Here is a 22,192-nt window from a genome sequence, read left to right as displayed (position 1 = left end):
AAATCAACTATACTTCAAAAAAATTTTAAAAATAAATAAAAAATAAAGTTAAACTTTCTGGTGACAAGAGAAGCTCAAAAGAAAACAAATAATTTTGATTATTCATATACTCTTCAAAAGATAATATATGCCAGACAACCAGCAGTTGATTATTTTGAATCATGTAAATTTGGGGTATACTAAACCACAATTAAAAAGGACCCACAGACTACTAATTATTGGCTCTATGATTATGGATACAAAGAAATTAACAGATCAGAAGAGCAGCCACCACTATCATTTATCATGCGCCTGCAAGGTAGCAATCACCGCCTTAGCTATTTTATATATATTCCCTCTAATACTATCCAATCAGTGTTGCTACTTTATAGTCTGACAAGTGAACAGAACAAAATGAACTAAATATTAACCATGTGGTTACTATATAGGAAAGCAGTTCCTCTTTAAAAATTAGCAGTAGTTGGGCTTCCCTGGTGGCGCAGTGGTTGAGAGTCTGCCTGCCAATGCAGGGGACACACGGGTTCGAGCCCTGGTCTGGGAGGATCCCACGTGCCACGGAGCGACTGGGCCCGTGAGCCACAATTGCTGAGCCTGCGCGTCTGGAGCCTGTGCTCCGCAACAGGAGAGGCCTCGATGGTGAGGGGCCCGCGCACCGCGATGAAAAGTGGCCCTCGCTTGCCACAGCTAGAGAAAGCCCTCGCACAGAAATGAAGACCCAACACAGCCATAAATAAATAAATTAACTAAAAAAAAAAATTAGCAGTAGTTAAGAGATAACACATTTTAAAAGAGAAATAGAATTGCTGCCAAACTTGAGTAGTAAAAAAGATCATTCTTTCTGAGATAATAGGTAATTTTTAACTTGGGCTACTTTTAAGTACAACATATCTTGGCTTCTGCTTCTTCAGTTGTCCAACTAAGGGTTTAGACAAAAGCCAACAAGAGGTAGTGAAAAAAAGCACTAGATCAAGAGCCAACTCAAGACCAAACCCATCTCTGACACTAGGTAGGTGAGTTTGGGAAAACCATTTCTCTTGAGGCTTTAATTTCTTCATCAGTAAAATAGGCATCATAATGCCATTAACGCAAGCATCCTCCGAGATCATGCGAAAGGACTTATAAGCTAGAAAGTATTCACAATAATAAGGAATTATTAGATAATCTCTATGAGACCTGTCAGGTCTAAAATGATGGTGCTAAAAATCTATGCCCCATAATTATTTCTGGGCTAGGAACCACTGAGTACACACAGGATACTCATATAACATTCAGATATTTACTGAAAGGCCCTGATTTTAGAGTACTACTTTCATAAAGTCTTTTTAAAAAGTCCAAACAGTTAAGGATTCCAGTACAAGGTGTCAAAAAGAAAGATCAAAACGTGAGGAAATTAGTTGCTACCTTCTCCCTCCTTCTGTTCAATCATAGAGGATACCGATAAAAACAAGAAAGAGCTGAGTTCCACACAAAAGAATAACCAATAGCAGGAGGCAAGGTAACATGAATCTGGAGTTCCCAGGAGGTAAGAAAGAGTAAAAAGAAGATGGACATTTTATACTGATTGAAGAGAGTTACATTTGCCTATTAATATACCAAATCAACTAATAAACACAGCATTTAATATGTAAAGGATATGGTACAAAGGAAAGTCATGTACCAATATATCAATCCCCAAATAATTCTTGTTCTAAACATAATACAACTATGTTGGTCCCAATAAAATAACTACGGAACACAACCAATAAGAGACCATGGATCCTACCCCACAGCAGAGTGGAGCGTTCTGCAGTGTTCTGCGACACTTCCGGGACTTTGCACATGCTGCTCCCGGGCTGGAAACAACCAGCCTTCCCCTATCCGCCTGAGGAACTCTTACTCACTTCCAAATCAAGTATCACCTCCAGAGTTCAATGGTCCCTCCCTGCACCTCAACGGCGCTTCATATTATATTACAGGACAGGTTATGAAACACGTCATACTGTCCTGTTCTACAGCTGCTTCTACATCTGACTCCCGCACTACACTGAGGGTTCCTTGAGGAAGCGCACTGCATTTTATTCATCTATTTATTCTCAGCTCTAACACCACGGCTGGCTCAAAGTGCGTGCTTGCTGACTGACTAAAAGAATAAATAAATGCTGAAACTCCACATAATTACTTATCATCAAAAGAATTAAAAAATGAACCCTTTAAAATTTGTTAAAGATAGAGTTATTATTTAGATGGAATTAAAGAGAATGGGAAAGGATCCAGGGAGGAAAACAAAGTAAAGCTCTCATGCACTATTATGGTAACAGAAAGAGCAACAGAGGCAACACAGTAAATTAGAAAGAACAAAGTACATGGCAGAGGCCAAGGCATTTAGTCTTGCTTATGGTTCTTCACCTGCAAAATGAAGACAAACTGCTTGAAATGACTAAAGAGAATGCTAACTGGAAAACCGTAAACATACAAGGGATTAAAACTGAAAGTGACTTTCCAGACATAAAGAGTAGTGTTATTGCTCGGTTCTACAGACAGAATGCCAAACCAACCCAGAAGACGTGAATTAGTTGAAGTCAAGGGCACAGAAATAACTAGGACTCAAAATTTTAAATATATTAAATACAAATGCAGCAAGAGAATACGTGTTCTATTTCTTACAATTTCCATATTTCTTACAATTTCCCTTAGTTAAGAAATTGAAGAAACGAAAATTAATTTGTTTGATTCCCCCCAAAACAGGAAGGAGTATGATCTGAAGCCCCATGTATGTCAAGACTCTTGTGAGAGCCATGTAGAGGGAATGAGTATACCCATCTCCCTCAGAGAGAGTGCCAAACATATCGGTATATTCAGGATGAAACTGCCAAGCATCTTTGCCATGGATCCATGTTTCTCCTATTGAAGAACAAAACAGTTAAGCCCAGGATCAATGTGGCTCATCCTCTTGAAACATCAATAATCTCAGATTTAGGAAGGAATCTTTTTTTATTTTAAAACCAACAAACATAAGGGATATGTTATGGACAAGGATACAAAAATTCACAAGATAAAATAAGAAACTTCAAAGATATATAATGATTCCAGGAGACTTCTTTGGGCTATATCCCCAGATCCAAGAGGACTAGATTCATTAATTTTTTTTTTTTAATTTTCTTTACTGAGATAAGAATGATATATATAGTAAAATGCACAAATCTTCAGTGAACAGCTCCATGAATTCTTATTAATGCATACACCCCTGTAATGTATAACTAAGAGCAAATTCAGATGGAAATCTATAATATTCAAGATTCATTCAACTCTGTCCTTAAGGGGACCCTGGCAAAAATGTTTTGTAAGGTTAAGCCCATTTGTATTACCTGTTCTTGCCCCTGGCGACTGTAAAACTTGCCACTTAACATCCTTAATAATCCCAGGGTCTTTGGTACCTACAAAATAGACACACATCACAAAAAAAAAGATCAATGGAAGGCTTCCTCATTGTTTAAAGGCCTTTCATCATGAAATGAAAACTACAGCATATCTAGTATTTTAAGAAATGGTTAAGAAAATCATGAATAAGTATCAGAAATCTTGGTGAGATTTTGTTTTTGTTTGGGAAAAAAAATCCAACAAGTGACAAATCTTACAAAATGTACCCATAATCAAGTGTATTTTTAAATACATATGTAACAAGTGTAGTACAATCTATGCAAATTAGAATCTAATGAGTGGCTCTTCTCAAATGAGGCTGGCCCAGGTTACCATTTTATCCTAGCATCAGTATGGAAAAGGTCAATACTCCCAACAGAAATTTCATTCATGAAGAAATTGATCCCATACTTGAAAAATACCAGAAAAAATATCACTTAGAAACAAGTATTTGAAATAATAAAACAAGACTATTTTTGTCTCTAGATTTAAGAAATATACTTAAAGCAAGAGGGAGAGATGTGTATAATTTTTTAGAAATGGAAAATAAGCGTTGTTGAAGTTGTAGAGAATTTGGAACACTGGTACATTGCTGGCAGGAACATAAAATGGTACAGCCACTGTGGAAAACAGTCTGGTGGTTGTTCAAAAGTTAAACGGAATTACCATATGACCCAGAAATTCCATCCTAAGTATATACCCAAAAGAACTGAAAACAGGTGTTCAAACAAATACCTGTACACACAAATGTTCAGAGCAACATTATTCATAATAGCTAAAAAATAGAAACAACTCAAATGTCCACTAACTAAAGAATGGATAAACAAAAGGCAGTATATCCATACAACGGAATATTATTCAGTCATAAAAAGGAATGAAGTACTGACGCACACTAAAATTTGGATGAACCTCAAAAATATGTTGCTAAATGAGAGAAGCCAGATACAAAAGTCTCATATTGTATGATTCCATTTATATGAAATTTTCAAAACAGGTAAATCCATAGAAACAGAAAGCAGACCAGTGATTGCCAGGAGCTGAGGTGAGGGAACAAAAGGGAGTGACTGTTTAATGGGTTTGGTGTTTCCCTTTGGGGTGATGAAAATGTCTTGGACCTAGATAGTGGTGACAGTTGCACAACACTGTGAATGTACTAAATGCCACTGAACTGTACACTTTAAAATATTTAATGGTCCATTTTATGTTATATGAACTTTACCTTAATTTAAAAGAAAAAGGCAAAGGGGGGGGGGGTGCGGTATTCTTAAGCTGAGGTTAAAAACGTTCCTACCAGAACTGCTGAGCAGCTGAAGATGTTACTGACGGCCTAGCTCCACATTTCCTCCAAAAACAAGAAAATACAAGAAGAGAAAAATAAATCTGCATGAAAACCGCACCCTCACTTAACTTGAAGATGAAGTTAACCCAAACTTCAAAATCATTGTAAGTAGAAAGAGAAAAACCACCAAACTCCAGTGTGTCATCTCCACTGCTCTTGCCATCCCCACGCTCCCACCCACCCCTACCCAGGCCGACACATGGCTGGTGGTGAGCAAAAGCAGACTGAAAAAACACTGCAGGGTCCAGGAGGACAGATGCGACAAGCTAGCAAAGGGGACTAAGGTCAATCTAAAACCACTGCCAAAAATTATAGTCTAAGAAAACTTTCCAGAAATGAAAAAAGACCTGAATCTATATATTGAAAGAGTGAACAGGTACCTGGGAAAATTAACCCAGAAAAATCAACTGCAAGAAATATTCCAGGAAGGATACTAGATTTCAAAGATAAAGGAAATCCTCAAGGCCTCCAAACAAAATGGCCAAGTAACATACAAAGAGAAGATAATTTGACTTGCATCAACTTTTCAAATTCCACATCCAAAGCAAAGCAACAATAGTGTAGTGTTTTTTTAAAGTTCAGTGAAAGAACAGGTAAACCAAAGATTTTATATCCAGGTAAGTTTTCCTTCAAATGTCCAGGCTATGAAAAACAATTCTGACACACAAGAACTTAAGGAACTCTTCACCTATGAGCCCTTCTCAAAACATCTGTTAGAGGATAATTTCATCCAACCAAGAGGTGACTGGGAAAACTTCAAACAAAGGGACAGTGAACATTTTAAAATACATAAATGAACACCTATGACTAAAGAAACATGAGGATGAGGGTTGAAACTATCATATAAATATTGTGTGTTTTGACAAAATAGAAATAATGCAACTAGAAAAGGGAGGAAAAAGGAGAAGGAAAGGGGAAAATAAAACCAACTAACTGATTGTTGTATAGGCAGTTAGTAGGAATTAAAGAATACCAATAAACTGATAAACTGGTAAAATACTGGAGGGCACTGATAACATCAGTAAGACAGTTTCAGTGAAATCATGGAGATAAAGCCCCATTCAAGTGAATTCAAGAGAGAAAAGAAAAGTTGGAAATGGATCAAGTATAGATGACTTTTGAACACGCTGAAGGAAAGGGACAAATGGGCTGGTAGCAGGATTTAGTAGGTTCTAAGTCCCCTAAAACTAAAGAGTTTTTACAATGGGAAAAATAAATGCATGTTGTTTGCTGATAAACCTAATGGGCAGCAAGATTCAAGATTTGGATAAACATCCTTCAGTTAGCACGTGTGAGATCCAGAGGACAAACGGGGGAGCTGGCCTTGGCTGGTGCAAGTGCAGTTCACCTGAAATAACAAGAGGAAAGGTTCGGAAATCAGGCGCATATGCAGGCAGGTGGTAGGATCTTATGAAAATATTCTGATTACTGCTGTTTTCTCAGGGAAACAGGATTTCAAAAACCCTGTGTTCTTTCCAGAACAACATTCTACACTGAAAAGGAAGCAGCATCAATAACAAAAAATAGTCAGTTTTGTTCATTTTTATACATTTTTTCCAAAATTTCCACCTTAATAAAAATACAAATATTTTTATACAAATATATATTTTATTTACATATTTGTATTTTATTTACAAATACAAATATGTAAATATTATCTACAAATAGATAATAATTAACACTGTAGAGCATTTTATTGTTTATCAACAGCCTTCACATATATTACCTCATTTGATCCTGGCAAGAGCCTTAAGACACCAGTGGTAGGTGCTGAGCTAGAATTCCAATCCCAACCTTCTGACTCCTGAGCCGGGCTCCTTCCTTCCGCCCAGTGACTGAACTCTCCCCTGGTATCTGCTATAGCTTCTTGCCCTTATTTGTGGGCACAGCTGTACCTCCAGGACAGTAAACCCCTTGAGGGCTGCTACCTGTATGTTCTGATACCTGCATCGGTGATTTCATGTTGAACAAATGAATAAATAAAACCATCTCCTACAGATGACGTGGACATTAATTTGGAAACTCTGCTCAAGGTACATGTGGACTTTTGCATAGCCTCTTGTACAACCCAGCAGCCTCGTGAGAGGTGAGAATATATGTGTCAGCATTTTTCGGTCGATAGCCACCCAAAAACAATAGCAGCCTTAAACAAACAATAAGAGGTTCGATGCAAACAATATCTGCCACCTGACAAGAGGAACTAATCTTATAGTTTCAAATTACTTTGAGGTAGGGGAAGGTTTCACAGAATGATTGTGCGTTTAGCTGCAAGACACATTAAAAAGGCACTAACGTAATTAAAGTACACTTGCAGCATTTCAAGAAGTTTATCATACGGCGGAGCACTCAATTTGCAATTCAGTATTTCCCCCCACTTATTTTGTCACTGCACGAGCAATCTTCTTTTAAGAGACTCCAATACTGAAGCTTCAGGCCAGAGAGGGAAGGACCATACATCGCAGAGCAGATTCCAATACTTCAGTAAGGAGCAAAGTGAAGGCACGGAGAATTTAAAGAAGCCACGGTGAAAAAAGGTTTCATAGTACGTGACAGTCCTCCGTGCCTTCCCCTGTCCCAGACTCTGTCACAAATATACTTGATTACACCATATTGAAATGGCCCTTCACAGTTTGCCTACTTTCTCTCACCTTATATTCTCCATACTTACCAATTCTTTCTTTTTTTCCCTCAACCTTTAATTTTGACAAATTTCCTAGCTACTGAAAAGTTGAAATGATTACACAATGAAATACCAGTGTACCTTTTACCTGAGTTCACCAATTATTAACATTTAGCCACATTTGCTTTATCTGTATGTGTATGTATACTTTTTAAAAAATATTTTTTGACTGAGCCATTTAAAAATAAGCTACAGGGACTTCCCTGGCGGTCCAGTGGTTAGTACTCGGCGTTTTCACTGCTGAGGGCGCGGGTTCAATCACTGGTTGGGGAACTAAGATCCCGCAAGCCACGTGGCGCAGCCAAAAATAAAATTAAAAAATAAAAAAATAAGCTGCAGACATCACACTCAGACAGAGCTAAGCTGTAGACATCACACTTAGACAGAGTCAAGAGATAAAATTGTTCAAACTGTTTTCAGGATCTGCCATGATACATCTCACATATAAAACGACAAGCTGGGTGTGAAATCGGAGAGAGGAACATGACTAAATTATAACAAATATGAAATAACATGTCCAACTGCTAACTCACTCTTTTTTAAAAAATAAATTATGGGATAATCATCACAGCATAAATTTGACAATGCCAATGAGATGTATGTAATTTCACATGAGGAGCGAGGAAAGTGCTAAACAGGAGCTACAAAATCTGGTTCCACCCCTGTTGCCCTGTTTTTAGTTGTTAAGATCTCCCAGGGCCTTAGGCTCCTCATCTGTGAAATGTGGCTAATAACACTCAAACTGGACTCCTTACTGGATCCTGCAGGGAGAATAAATGGGTGCTAGAGTGAGTAGAGGGACCATGAATGGAGGAAAAAGCACACGACACAGTACTGTATAAACTGATGTACGAATATAAACTGTTTTAAGGTCTGGTGCCATATTGAACCAATAAGTTGACCTAATTTAAAAAAAAAAAAAACCTACTACTCTGTTGGGTTAAATTCACAATCACATATTTCAGTATATGCTAAAAACTAAAGAAAATAATTAACAGAAGCTTACTATGATTGCTAAAGATTTCTTTTCAAAAGTACTTCTTCACTAGTTCTTCTTCAACATCAAATGTTTAACCATTGTTTTACAGGATTATTTTGAAATCAATATATTTTGAGGCAGAAATAATGGAACAAATACATTCATAGGAATAGCATAGCACATTCACTTACACCATGTTTCACCTTAATTTCTTGGTTTCTTCCCTCATTAGAAAAATATTGTATCTGAGTGCCCACCAAATATCAGGCTAAGCACAGGGTACGTAATTATGATCATACAGTTTATACAAAAAAAACCAAGATATATATTATCACAGAGTGGCCAATATGGTAGAAACAATTAATATTCACTAATATCTAGTTTTTCTTGCCTTTCTGAACACACAAAAAACTACCTCCCAGGTCCCTTGAAGGTAGGAGGGGCCACATGATGAGTTTCAGTGAATGAACCGTGAGCAGAAGCGATGTCAGCTCTGGTGTAAGACAGTTAAAAAGTCCCACCTTGTAGTCCTCTCCTCCCCCTCCTAAGGCCATAAACTGAGACAGTGGGTCCTCAAGAGGTCACCAGCCTCCACATCTCCTTTAGTCATCACTTGGAACAAGTTGTTCAGGGTAGTCATGGTATTAACAGCAGGCTTTGCCACAAATAAGGAACACACTGTCATGGGGTAACCCACAGAAATGTCAGGATTTTTCATTTGTTCGTTTATGTGGCTGTTTTTATTATCACAACAGAGCCTAGCCTATACTGACTATTACAGCATAAAGGAGTGACTGAGAGAAAACAGAAATTCAATTAAAGAATGAATAAATGAATGGTTGGATGAATAGTACTGATCAATATGGAACAAAATGCAAGTACGAAGGCAGCTAAGAACTTGAACGGGAACTCATGCCAGCGTTTGTACCCTCCTTCTGCCACTTGCTAGTGGGGTGACCCAGCTAAATTTCACTTTCCTCATCAACAGACTGGGGCTACTAACAATACCCACCTCAAAGGGTTACTGAGAATTAAATGAGCTACTACACGCAACAGCACTCAGAACAGCTGCCAGCACATCAAAAGGGACTTAATAAATGTTAATGTCTAAATAAGCAAACGCAAGTAACGGGATTACTGTTAGACTGTTTTTCTGATATCTGCAAATATTTTTACTAAAAATGAGACCCAAGTTAAATAAAACATGCTTTAGATAAATTTGATATTTGAAAGAAGTTCTAAAATTTCACTTGCATTAGGTTACTTTCTTCATCTAAGGCAAATTGTTTCCTTCTCTGTATCTTACAAAGGGCTTATCTAAGACCTATTAGCAAAGTGAAATACCACAACTAAGACTTACTGCAGTGACCCTGTCTCCACCATGAGTGACCGGCTTATAATAAGGTGATCCTGAAAGAACTCTCCAGGCAGAGAGTCCACAGCTAGCAGCTGTTGGTATGCCCACTTCAGCAGTTTCACATCCACCGACCAGTAAAAGTCTAAAAAAGAGAAAGATAAAAAGAATTGATAAATTACAAATAGGAACAAGACAACATCAAAACAAAGAGAGCAGAAACCTTAACAAGGAAAACTGAAATAAAATTAGTATATACTAATCCTAGAAGGTAAATATTTTAGAGGAAACAACCAATAGAAAACCAGATGGGTTTTCAACTAGAATTTCACCTTCATTTACACATTCAAACATCTGAAACTCAGATGAGAACTTAGAAATGAGAAAAAAAATGTTTTCAGGTTGGCCACTGACTATCTAAGGAACTATATCAACACCAATAAACTTTAATAAACAGATACGCCACCTCACATAGACACATATGTACTAGTTACAGCAGTGCATCGGAAGCAATGAGGGCACAATTACAAATGCTAGAAAGAAATGACAGCTGGGATTGCTGTGGATGGGACACTAATAACTATACTGAAATAAGACTGTATATCATGACTGGTGCACTTTTCTGTTTGTTATACTTCATTGCAATTAGAGGCCAGTTACCAACAGCACAAGCAGTCTAACAAGTACTAAAAGTTAAAAGACTGTGTGGCCACTACACAAACTAAGCTGATTAATAATGGAAACCAACAGTCATGATTTTTCAAGTTAAGTCATGTTTAGTAAATCTGGCAGGGAATGCGTAAGACATCATAATCACCTAGAGAAAAAAGAAAAATGTTTGAAAGTAAAACTTCTGATATATTAAAGGAAAACACTTGTTGTCCCCAATAACAATAAGGCAACGGAGGAACAGAAGAGAGAAGCCACATCCTTCTTAATGTCTCAATTTTTTAAAAAGACCCTCCCTACAGGCAGGAAACTCCCTGCTGCTTAAGAAAAAGACCAGGTTTCTCTGCTCATGTCCACACAACGCTCCCCCCTACACAATCTACCACCATCCCAAATGACAGAAAACAACATCAGGCTCCCTTTACATCAAAACGTACCTGATACCTATCATCACCAGGCCCCCACTGTGTCAAAAAAAAGATGCACTTCCTCACACAACAAATTAGTGCTTATCTTTTTCTAGACCATGCTCATAGATAAATCAAAACTTAAAAAATTTTAGTTTCTGCATAGAAATCAAAAGGGGGAAGGAAGTGACACTTCCTAAGACTCCTCAGAGTTGGCATATCAAAAGACTGACTTGGTTTTATGGTTATGTTAACCAATGATAACGCTTAAATTTTCTATAATTCTAAGTACCTCATGAGGTAACACCATGAGTTACTCAATATAGCCCGCTGAGACCATCAGTAGAAGGGTATGATCAAGGGCAGTCAGACAGAGCTCTACATGTTAGTGCAGAAAGCAACACCTGTCCTCTGTTAATTCTGCTTACCTTGTGGGGCAAGCAGAATAATGGCCCCCAAAGATGCCCATGTCTTAATCTCTAGAACCTGTGAACATGTTGCATCACGTGGATTTAAGGTTGCTAAGCAAATGACCTTAAAACAGGGAGATTAAAAAAAAAAAAAAAAAAAACAGGGAGATTATCCTGGATTTTCCAGGTGGCCCAAATAACCACAAAAGTCCTTAAAAGCAGAAGAGGGAAGCAGGAGAGTCAGTGTCACAGTGACGTGATGTGAGAAAAAGATTCGCCCAGTCACTGCTGGTTTTGAGGACAGAAGGGGCCAAGGAAGCTGTGCTGCTCTAGAAGCTGGCAAAGGTAAGAAGACAGATTGTCCCCCTGAGCCTCCAGCGAGGACACAGCCCTGCTGACACCTTGATCTTAGTGCAGTGAGACCCATTTCGGACTTCTCACCTCCAGAAATGTAACAAATTTATTTTAAGCCCCTAAATTTGTGGTAATCTGTTAGAGCAACCACAGAAAACTAACACACACCTGCTTTATTTCCCAGCCCCGGAATTCAGACAACCTGTCAGTCTCTAATTCCATTAACTGCCCTCTTCTCATTTGACCACCTTCCTAACTTTCTTTTTTTCTTCACTCTTAATGAGATATAACTGACATACAGCACTGTATAAGCTTAAGGTATACAGCATAATGATCTCTCTTTCTGTCAGTCTGTTTTTGAAGCACAAGTGACCTACAACACCATGTTAGTTCCTATTCTGAACTAAGCTAACAATAAAAAAAAACAACAATAATAATTTTTTAAAATCTCATCTCTACATATACTCTCAGATGTAAAACTTTCAAAACTGCATAAAACCCTTCTAGGTTTAGCCACAGAGCTTAGCCCAACTCAAAGTCTCAAAATTCATAAAGTAATGTAAATGTGCTTTATTCACAAACACAACTTGAGCCTTCACTCAAAGCCTTTTTCCTACTGCTTTTATACATAGTCTAACAAGTTTCCATCACAGCAAATCATAAGCAACAAACTTTGAGAAGATGCTTGAAGCAACCCGCTGGGCTATTTCCACCCTCGGCCAGTCCTCAGCGCTAACACGTAATTAACCCTGTTCACCAGGGCAAAAGAGATTTTGGTCCAAAGTCAAGGTAGGAGTACGAGTATTACTTGCCTATAGCAACCATTCTACTCAAATGATTTTTACACCAAAACAATTTCAAAAAAAATAAGTAGACCTAATGCAGATAAAATCATATCATTCCTCTGGCTCTAACTACCAATTTGAAAAAAATACAGTTGAAAAAAGAAAAATACTTCAAACAACACTTCAAAGATGCAATCTAAACAATGGGAGATCTAAATGTAAAATAGATAGCTAGTGGGAAGCAGCTGCATAGCACAGGGAGATCAGCTCAGTGCTCTGTGACGACCTAGAGGGGTGGGATAAGGAGGGTGGGAGGGAGACGCAAGAGGGAGGGGATATGGGGATATACCTATGAATATAGCTGATTCACTTTATTATACGGCAGAAACTAACACAACATTGTAAAGCAATTATACTCCAATAAAGATGTTAAAAATAAATAAATAAATAAAAATAAACAATGGGGAATCTAAAAAATCTACACAGTAGAAAACTACAGAATAAATGACCTGGCTTCTTCCGAACACACACACACACACACACACACACACTCTCTCTCTCTCTCTCTGTAAGAGTGAGAGGAGGAGAGAATGGAGAGATCAATGAATTAAAAGAGAACACAGTCTGGATATCTGAAGATATGGACAAATTATTGTTAATTATCTTTGTATATGACAATGGTTTCATGTTTATGTTTTTTTAGAGTCCTTATTTTTTAGAAATACACACTGAAATATTCAGAGGAAATACTAGGCTGTCCAGAATTTACTTCATGATACTCCAGGCACAGGAGGGTGGAGGCTTGGCTGAGGCCACAGATGAGATGAGGCTGGCCACGGGTCGACCGCTAAACTGAATGGCGGGCACAAGGGAGTCAGGATACTCTGTGAACATGCTGCAAATTTTCCGTAAGGAACTTTTTTTTCAAAAGTCAGTTTGTTAGGAAAAACTCCTCTGAATAAATAGAAACAAAACAGGTAATTTTGAGTGTCTACATTTCTGAATATAGTCACAGTACTTTTTCAAACGGAAAACATGTGATTCTCATAAAACATATCTTTAAAAAGCAGTAGCCTATTGTTATAATAAAAATAAAACACTATTTGAGAATTCAACAAATCTCTAAAGGGCCAGGATAAAGCAGATCCTGATAATGAAATAATTTTTCTCTACTCAGTGTACAACACTGACCATGTATAAATAAATATATATTTTTTTATAGTAACCATATAATTCTTTTCTCAAGGGGTTGAGCATTACTATTTAGTTTGCACTACTATGTCATGGAGAGGACAGATGTCATATTTAATTTTCAGATTTTAAAATATATGTATAAAACTTTACGTTGGGGCTTCCCTGGTGCCGCAGTGGTTGAGAGTCTGCCTGCTAATGCAGGAGACACGGGTTCGGGCCCTGGTCTGGGAGGATCCCACATGCCATGGAGCGACTGGGCCCGTGAGCCACAGCTGCTGAGCCTGCGCATCTGGAGCCTGTGCTCCACAACAGGAGAGGCCGCGATGGTGAGAGGCCCGCGCACCGCGATGAAGAGTGGTACCCACTTGCCACAACTAGAGAAAGCCCTCGCACAGAAGCGAAGACCCAACATAGCAATCAATCAATCAATCAATCAATCAATCAATCTTTAAAAAAAAAAAAAAAAAAAAACTTTACGTTGCCTGACTGTGGAAGGAGAGCTAACTGAGATTTCAGATTTCTTCTTATCTCCTGGTCTTGATACTAGAAGACACCTCCTCCCTATGAATTCTGATAAACATGGCCATGAATAGATCAAATTGGTTACAACAAGATAAGCTCGATTAAAAATAAAAGAGATTCTATTTTTAGCTTTTTGAGACCCAGCAATCCCACTACTGGGCATACACCCTAAGAAAACCATAATTCAAAGAGACATGTACCACAATGTCCACTGCAGCAGTATTTACAATAGCCAGGACATGGAAGCAACCTAAATGTCCATCAACACATGAATGGTTAAAGAAGATGTGGCATATATATATACAATGGAATATTACTCAGCCATAAAAAGAAACAAAATTGAGTTATTTGTAGTGAGGTGGATAGACCTAGAGTCTGTCATACAGAGTGAAGTCAGAAAGAGAAAAACAAATACCAAATGCTAACACATATATATGGAATCTAAAAAAAAAAAAAAAAACTGGTACTTGATGAACCTAGTGGCAGGGCAGGAATAAAGACATAGACATAGAGAATGGACTTGAGGACACGGGGCGGGGAGGGGGAAGCTGGGGCGAAGTGAGAGTAGCATCGACATACATACACTACCAAGTGTAAAACAGCTAGTGGGAAGCAGGTGCATAGCACAGGGAGATCAGCTCGGTGCTTTGTGACCACCTAGAGGGGTGGGATAGGGAGGGTGGGAGGGAGACTCAAGAGGGAGGGGATACGGGGATATATGTATACATATGGCTGATTCACTCTGTTGTACAACAGAAACTAACACAGTATTGTGACGCAATTATACTCCAATAAAGACCTATTAAAAGATAAATAAAAATAAAAGATTCAATAACGGCTTCCAAACAGCCTTTCCTCCATTCACGCCAGACTGAAGCGTAAGTGGAAGGAAGGCAGAATGATGGAACTAATCGTGTATTGTTCCCACCAGATGGTATGGCAGCTTTGGGACACTGATGCTCCAGCTACGAGACCGTGCATGTGTTCACCCGTGCAGACGGGCATGTGTGTGCTTACTTGTGTTTAAAGGGAGGGGGTACTGAGATGTGCTCATCAACATATTCACAAAACGGGTAACCAGCAGCTATTGTGTGCCAGGCAACGTGCAGGGCACTGAGTATACAGAGATGAACAAGGTATGCTCCCTGCATTCAAAAAGCTCACTCTCTAATTAAGGGCACATAAAAAGAAAGAACAGCTGAGAGCCTAGAATTAAGTGGTGCGAAGATAATAGCCATATATGGAGATAACACAGTCCACATCTACTGAAGGGCTATCTTCAGTTATACGTGCCAAGGGGTATCAATCCCAATTCAAGATGTTAACTTGGTCCATTACTTTATTGATTCACAGGACTCAATGCTGACCAGGGCTCAGCTACAAGTGATTTAGGAAAACAAAAGCAGGTTGGCAGTGATGCCTGGCCTAGTAAATAAACCTTCTTCATCATGATCACAGTGTTAGAACAGGCTTCCTGGGCAACTCTAGCCAAAGTAAAGTGACACCATGTAACTAAACTGAAAACAGTCAATGGAAATGAGAGAAGTCCGAGGCCCAGCACCATATATGCAATAAATGTCTCCTGAGTGAGTGAATTTAAAGCTCCAACTTTCTCCTGAAGTAGCACAGAGAGAAACATGTTACAGACCCCCCTCATCCCCTTGCCCGTCCTCATCCTTGCTAGGTTTCAGCAGTAAGATATGAGAAGATGAGGCAGGGAGAAGAACAGGGTCCTGGTAACAGGGGTGGGGAGTCACAGTGATAAAGAGGGCAGCAGAGAACGCTAAGGCGAGAATCTCGTAAAGGAAAACATCAGGAAGAAAATTTCAAAATGTTCCTGAAGGACATAGAGTTACGCATAAAGAGACATACCATGTTCTTTGACGAACTCTCGATACCTTAAAGATGCCAATTCTTCTTAATCTATAAACTGAAAGAAATTTCAAATAAAATCCCAACAGAATTTCTTATGGAACTGAACAAACTGATGTAATGGAACTAGACAATATAAAATTCACATGGGAGAGTAGAGTTCTAAAAAGAGCCAACTCCATTCACACGGATAACCTTTCCCTTGACGGCTTGGCTTTGTGCATCCTGACCTGTCAAAAACGTTCCTACCCTAGTGTCATTAAGATGTTCTCCTTCAAATTTGACCATATTAAAATCTAAAATTCCCCTCCATAAAGTGCAAAGACAAGGCACACACCAGGAAAAGTTATTTATAAGACATAAAGCTAACCGAGTATATGTTTTAGCAGACGGAATCCATAAAGATCTCCCACAACCAGCCCAAAAGAAAAACGGACAAAGAATAAGCAAGTCACGAGAAGAGAAATACAAAAGCCAGAAATGCAGATCAAAGCAAGAGATTTATGCCAGCCACCCTCTATGCTTAGAGACACAGTAACTCTCATAAAACTATTGGTAAGACTGTAGTAATCATTTTGGAGAATGATATGACAATATCTAAAAAATGCACCCCTTCCCAAAAAATACCCCAAATTGAGTTCTAAGACAACTCTAGAGAAATTCTTGCACAGGTATATTTATCTCTTGGTAAAAGAATACCTCATGTAGCACTATTTATAATGCAGAAAAATTAGAAATATTTTAAATGTTTAAAAGGGATAAATAAATTCACTAAACTGTTCAGGGAAACATATAGTGTAAAAAGAACAAATATAAAAATAGATATTGGAAGGTCGCACACTAAAACCATGATAGCAGGCTGCCTCCAGAAAGGGAAAGTGAGACAGAGGAATGGAAGTAGGAAATTTTCTCTGTACTATTGTCTCTCTTTTATTTATATATCTGGGTATAACTATACACATACATACACACACACCTTAAGTAAAAAATATAATCTCAATATTTGTTAATGCTGGGTAGTAGGTACTTAGGTGTTCATTAAATCATTCCCTGTACTATTCTCTCTGCTTCTAACTTAAAAAGAGGAAAATCAAGATACAGTATCCCAAATTATGTACATAAATTTCTTCCAGTTAATGAAGTCCAAGAGAAAAAAATTCAGTAAATTGGCTGTAACGCTTAGCATCAACCCACAAGTCTAGTCAAATATTGAAAATGAAATTATCATATCATTTGCTTTGTGACATTTTGAAGCTGTTTATATGTTAATAATTACATCTTAAGCATTCTGTGATTTACTACTGAAAGGATCACTAGATTTTTGCTAAAATTAAAACCGCAGACAATACTGCAGAAAATAACTTATATCATTAATGTTATTTTCTGTTGCAGTAAGCTCCTCCACCCAGAAATATTTACATGCAGTGGTAAGCAAAGCCTCCTTAAATATACAGTATTTGGCTCTTAAGTACTTACTTCAGGAATCACATTTTGAAGCAAGTGATTATTTTTAAATTATCCTATAAAGACATAAAGCAATATGGAATTTCTATAGTACATATTAAATTCTGAAGACTAAAGCCCTCGATATGTAGGAGTTTAAACTACTCGTTAACAAAAACACGAGAGTAGGAGAAAGAACTTTCCCAATAATCTTCAACCTGAAAATTTTGTGGACAATAGGAAAATCATGGGTCTAGGAATCAGGTGTATCAGGTTCAAATACCTTTGCAACAGAGTAACTGTAATATTAGTTTCCTTCATCCCATCAAAATTTATAAAAGCAAACCACGTGCTAAGCAATCAGGAATGTGCAAGACAAATGAAGAGCTCGCTTAATAAACCACTTCTAATTCTCAGAATCAATTTGTAGAGTCGTGTTTAGCTCTCCCAGTGCGTTAGTACCAACCATGGCGTGAGGCTCGGGGGCACCCTCCTTTCTCAGATGGCTGTGGACACGTGTTCATACACGAGAACGACAACGAACACTGTCCACTCCAGGGGAAGGACAAGCCACCCCAGACCACTGCTGCAGGGACCCCTGACTTAGGCACAAAAGCAGCCTTCAGGACCAATTAACTGCGTGGAGGAAGAAGTCAAGGAAGGCTTCACAGGGTTAACACCAGAGAAAGGTTTACCCTTTAAACAACTTCCCAAACAGATAAAGGGATCAGGTAAAGAGCCTGCTCAGCCAAGAGAACACGATGTACAAGAGCACGGAGACGAGTCTGTAAATGGTGTGCTGGGAGGATGGTGAGAAACGCAGTGAGCGCTCCCAGCCTGTGAAAGGCGAGCAGGGGTAGCAGGGCAGAAAGTTCGAAGGGTCCTTAACAATACAGGATGGTTTATCCTGCTCGCTTCCCGGGCACATTATCACCTGCTACCTTCTAAACGGTAAGTTACTTAAATCATGCCTCCATCACTAAACGTTAAGCCATTCAGACACAGAGACTGTGTCTGTATCCTTCAAAGCATTTACCACAGCTGTTTCATTCAGGAAACATCTCTCTGCACACTATGTGCCCAGAACGGCAGGGGCACGAAGATAAATCCGACCCAGAGCCCCCCGTCGTCCTTGGCTTAACCTCGCCAGGCTTCAGTTCTCCCACCTGAGGAATGAAGGGGCTGAGCGAAATGATGGATGAAACTCTTTTCCAGCTCTGACATTCTAAGAGTCTAAAATTCAAAGCAGGAATGTAGGTATCAGACAAGAAAAATAAACTGTAAGTGATGGAGCCAAAAAACACAAGGAGTGAATTAAGTGAGCAGGAGTAAAGGCAGAGGCCAGAGCAGAGCAAGAGGCAGTGAGAAGAGGGTGGTCAGGCCCATCCGAGGAAAGGAAGGGAGGGACGGAACGTGTGCCCCACGCATCACACCAGACGTGATCTGGATGCCCTGGGAGAGCTAAAGGGGACCCTACAAATTGATTACAAGAAGAGTTATAACTGGTTTATTAAGAAGGGTCTTCAGTCTAGTAATTGTTGAAAAAAATCTGCCATCTAGTGGCTTAAAACTCCTTAAAGCCAAGGAAATGAATTTGAAATAATAGAGCAAGAAACTCTTGTATGTTCCCTGTCCAATGACCAATGGGCTTGTGGCATACAACCAGCAAGGAAGGGGGAAAACAAAGAAAGGAAGAAAGAAGAAGAAATTACATGCCCCCAAATTAAAAGTACTTAAGACCATGCCTGGCAAAGTAAGGGCTCAAAAACTGTTACCTACTACTTCACAGCTAGAAGCCGTTCTTCTCTTGGGATCATAGAAATGTTCCCAATTTTAATTCATTCTAATTTGATCTTAAATATTCTTTGCTACAAAAATTTTACTAGTTCAATATTAAAAATTCTGTTCATCTTGGATTTCTTGAATGTCTCTGCCCCTGTTGCCATCCCTCAATCCACAGCTGATGACAATGATCATCATCTAAAAACTTAATTCCCTCCCCATCATTAGGATGGATTTAGGCAACTTCACTGCAAAAGCACAACATAATATGTGCAGCATCCGTCTGTCTGATCCGTTCCATGTCTACTTTGAATCCTGATTTCAGAACAGTCCAGGTTCTGAAACCAAACTCTCACCTTCTGTTTCAATACCAATAGTTTAAGTTTTTGAAGTCTTTCTCAAACTTGTTCTCTCAGGAAAATAAGTCTTGTCTTTGAACCCTACCTCCCCCCACTGAATCCTGCTAGCTGTTGCCTGCCAGCTGTCCCCGACAATGAATCTTTCCGTAATGCCTGCTACCAAACTCCCTGCCACAATTTTGCTCTGTTAAATGCTACCTAGTAGTCTATACTGGATGTCCTTGGTACTTGAGCAGCTTGCTAAAACCACCATCTACTGTCTGTGCCCAATGCAGTGCAGCAAAATGTGGTCCAAAAAGAATGATGACTTGAGGTTACAGAGCTAATAAGTAGCACAGATTTCCTGTCTCCTAATCCAGTACACATTCTATCATATCACAAATATATTTTTTAAATTTTCTAATTGTTTATAAAACAAAATTAATAGCATATATGTGGAATCTGAAAAAATTGGTATAGACGATCTTATTTACAAAGCAGAAATAGAGACACAGACATAGAGAACAAATGTACGGATACCAAGGGGGAAGACGGGGGTGGGATGAATTGGGAGATTGGGATTGACATATATACACTATTGATACTATGTATAAAATAGATAACTAATGAGAACCTACAGTATAGCACAGAGAACTCTACTCAATGCTCTGTGGTGACCTAAATGGGAAGGAAATCCAAAAAAGTGGGGATATTTGTATATGTGTAGCTGATTCACTTTGCTGTACAGTAGAAACTAACACATTGTAAAGCAACTATACTCCAATAAAAATTTTTAAAAAACATAATTAAGCATCATTCCTTAATTCCTATAAAATAACCTAAGATAACTCAATAGTCTTCTTTCAGCTCTCTACTCCAAAGAGAGATCCACAACAGCTAGCATCACTCCAAGTATAAGAAGAAATTCAGTCTGGCCCAAGTTACTTCTTAAAATTGCATTTCCATAAATTTTGCAGAGGGATTGTGGAGTAGTCCTTAAAATCAGGGGGAAAAAACATATAACCCAAGTACAAAATATCTTGCTTAAGATTAATGAAATTCACTGACATATAAAGTTATCAGATTAAACTACAACCAAAACACTGGTTGGGGGGGGACGGAGAGAAAGTGAGAGGGAGGGAGGGAGGGAGATTGGTTGATTTACCAGCTGAAGAGATTAAAAACTTTATTAAGGTCTACAAAGGCCCATTTAAATGTAACTGTAACATAATGAGAACTAGCTCCTCCTATCAAAGAATCTCCAAAGAGAGGACTGACTGATGGGTTAAAACTGATTTCCAAATAATTTGATTTTTTTCAGTGGTAGGCACAAAAAAGTCAAACTAATAAAGAAGACGGTCTTCTTAAAAGACAGCCAGGCGGAGGCTGCTGAGGGCCAAGGTACTTCCGAGTCTCACGTGTCTTCCTATCTGTAACATATCCCGGATAAAAGCAGACAGATCACAGGATACGGCCAAGACTCTCCACTTCCCTGCCTCCCCAGAAACAAACGCCTGTGGCAAAAAACAAAGAAAAATCAGTCTGTGAAGCTCAGCAAGTCCCTTAATTCACACCTAAGGACTTTCACATCTGCCAAGACAATGCAGCTTTCTGTGCAGACAACAGCACCTCTTTATTTCTCTTCAAAAACCCAACCTGAACTCAGGGAAAGAAGAATTTTCTCACAGTGGAGGAATGAGAATTCTAAAGGCAACATGAAAAGCTCCTTAATATAAGTTAGTATATACTCGATTACTGACATTCATACTTCCCAGCTACAAGGCTGCACATTCATCTCTCAAATGTCAACAGCCCCTACACTATCAAAGGCTGAACACACTCTCTCACTGCAGTGGAAGATAATTACCAAGGATCAGGACTACAGTACTCATTCCTTTTCTAGAAGCAATCCTTCATGAAATTATTAATCTTATCTAGCTAGGGCTTATGAAAAACTTCCTAATGTAATTTATACCCAACTGCTCCTCCAGCTGTCAATAGAGTGTATCATTTACACATCACTGCCCTGATTCTCACAGAATATATATGACCTTAGGAACCAGAGAGAAAGATGGGCAATTTTATGGCAAGGTAACGGCTATAAAGGCTCACTGATTAGCTTCCAAAAGCATCTCACAGGTCTAGATGGATCTTACACCTTATAAGAGGAGAACAAAATTTACCTATGCCCTTGGGTAAACCTTTAAGTAGGGCACTCTCAACACTATCTCCTCCACAAGACATAATTTAAACATTTGTGGGACCAATGGACATTTCCCTAGACAGGGGTGATGTATGAAGAAGAGATCGTGGCCCCCTATGCGTACTCTACTGCACCCCGTCCCATTCTATGCCCAAGACTGTTTTCCTTCCATTTTGTGCCAGTGAAGTCATCATCACGCCTCATGAGAGCTCATTCACACGAAAAACATTTTTGATCCCCCCACTAAGTACTAGTTATTTACTTGGAATACCTCCTTTATCCCATGAGTGTAAAGGACTCATATTTAAAATGCTGAGGGACTTCCCTGGTGGCGCAGTGGTTACGAATCCGCCTGCCAATGCAGGGGACACGGGTTCGAGCCCTGGTCCGGGAAGATCCCACATGCCGCGCAGCAACTAAGCCCAGGCGCAACAACTACTGAGCTTGCACTCTAGAGCCCGTGAG

At 38.9% G+C, this 22,192-nt stretch overlaps 1 protein-coding gene across 3 annotated transcripts in view; it reads right to left on the bottom strand.

Annotated features, from left to right (window-relative positions):
• NBAS (NBAS subunit of NRZ tethering complex) overlaps positions 1-22,192 on the bottom strand; it is a 342,092-nt gene that overhangs the window by 281,342 nt on the left and 38,558 nt on the right. For 2 of the 3 annotated variants that reach the window (XM_036873210.1, XM_036873209.1), the window contains 2 exons: positions 9,755-9,893; positions 3,345-3,413 (listed from right to left, as the gene is read on the bottom strand). In XM_036873210.1, coding sequence (XP_036729105.1) covers positions 3,345-3,413; positions 9,755-9,893 — 208 coding nt within the window. The remainder of the gene's footprint in view (positions 1-3,344; positions 3,414-9,754; positions 9,894-22,192) is intronic. The other variant, XM_036873211.1, reaches the window with a different exon arrangement.

Source organism: Balaenoptera musculus, chromosome 13 (genome assembly GCF_009873245.2).
Source record: "Balaenoptera musculus isolate JJ_BM4_2016_0621 chromosome 13, mBalMus1.pri.v3, whole genome shotgun sequence".
NCBI lineage: Eukaryota > Metazoa > Chordata > Mammalia > Artiodactyla > Balaenopteridae > Balaenoptera > Balaenoptera musculus.
This window is presented reverse-complemented; position numbering and strand designations above follow the sequence as displayed.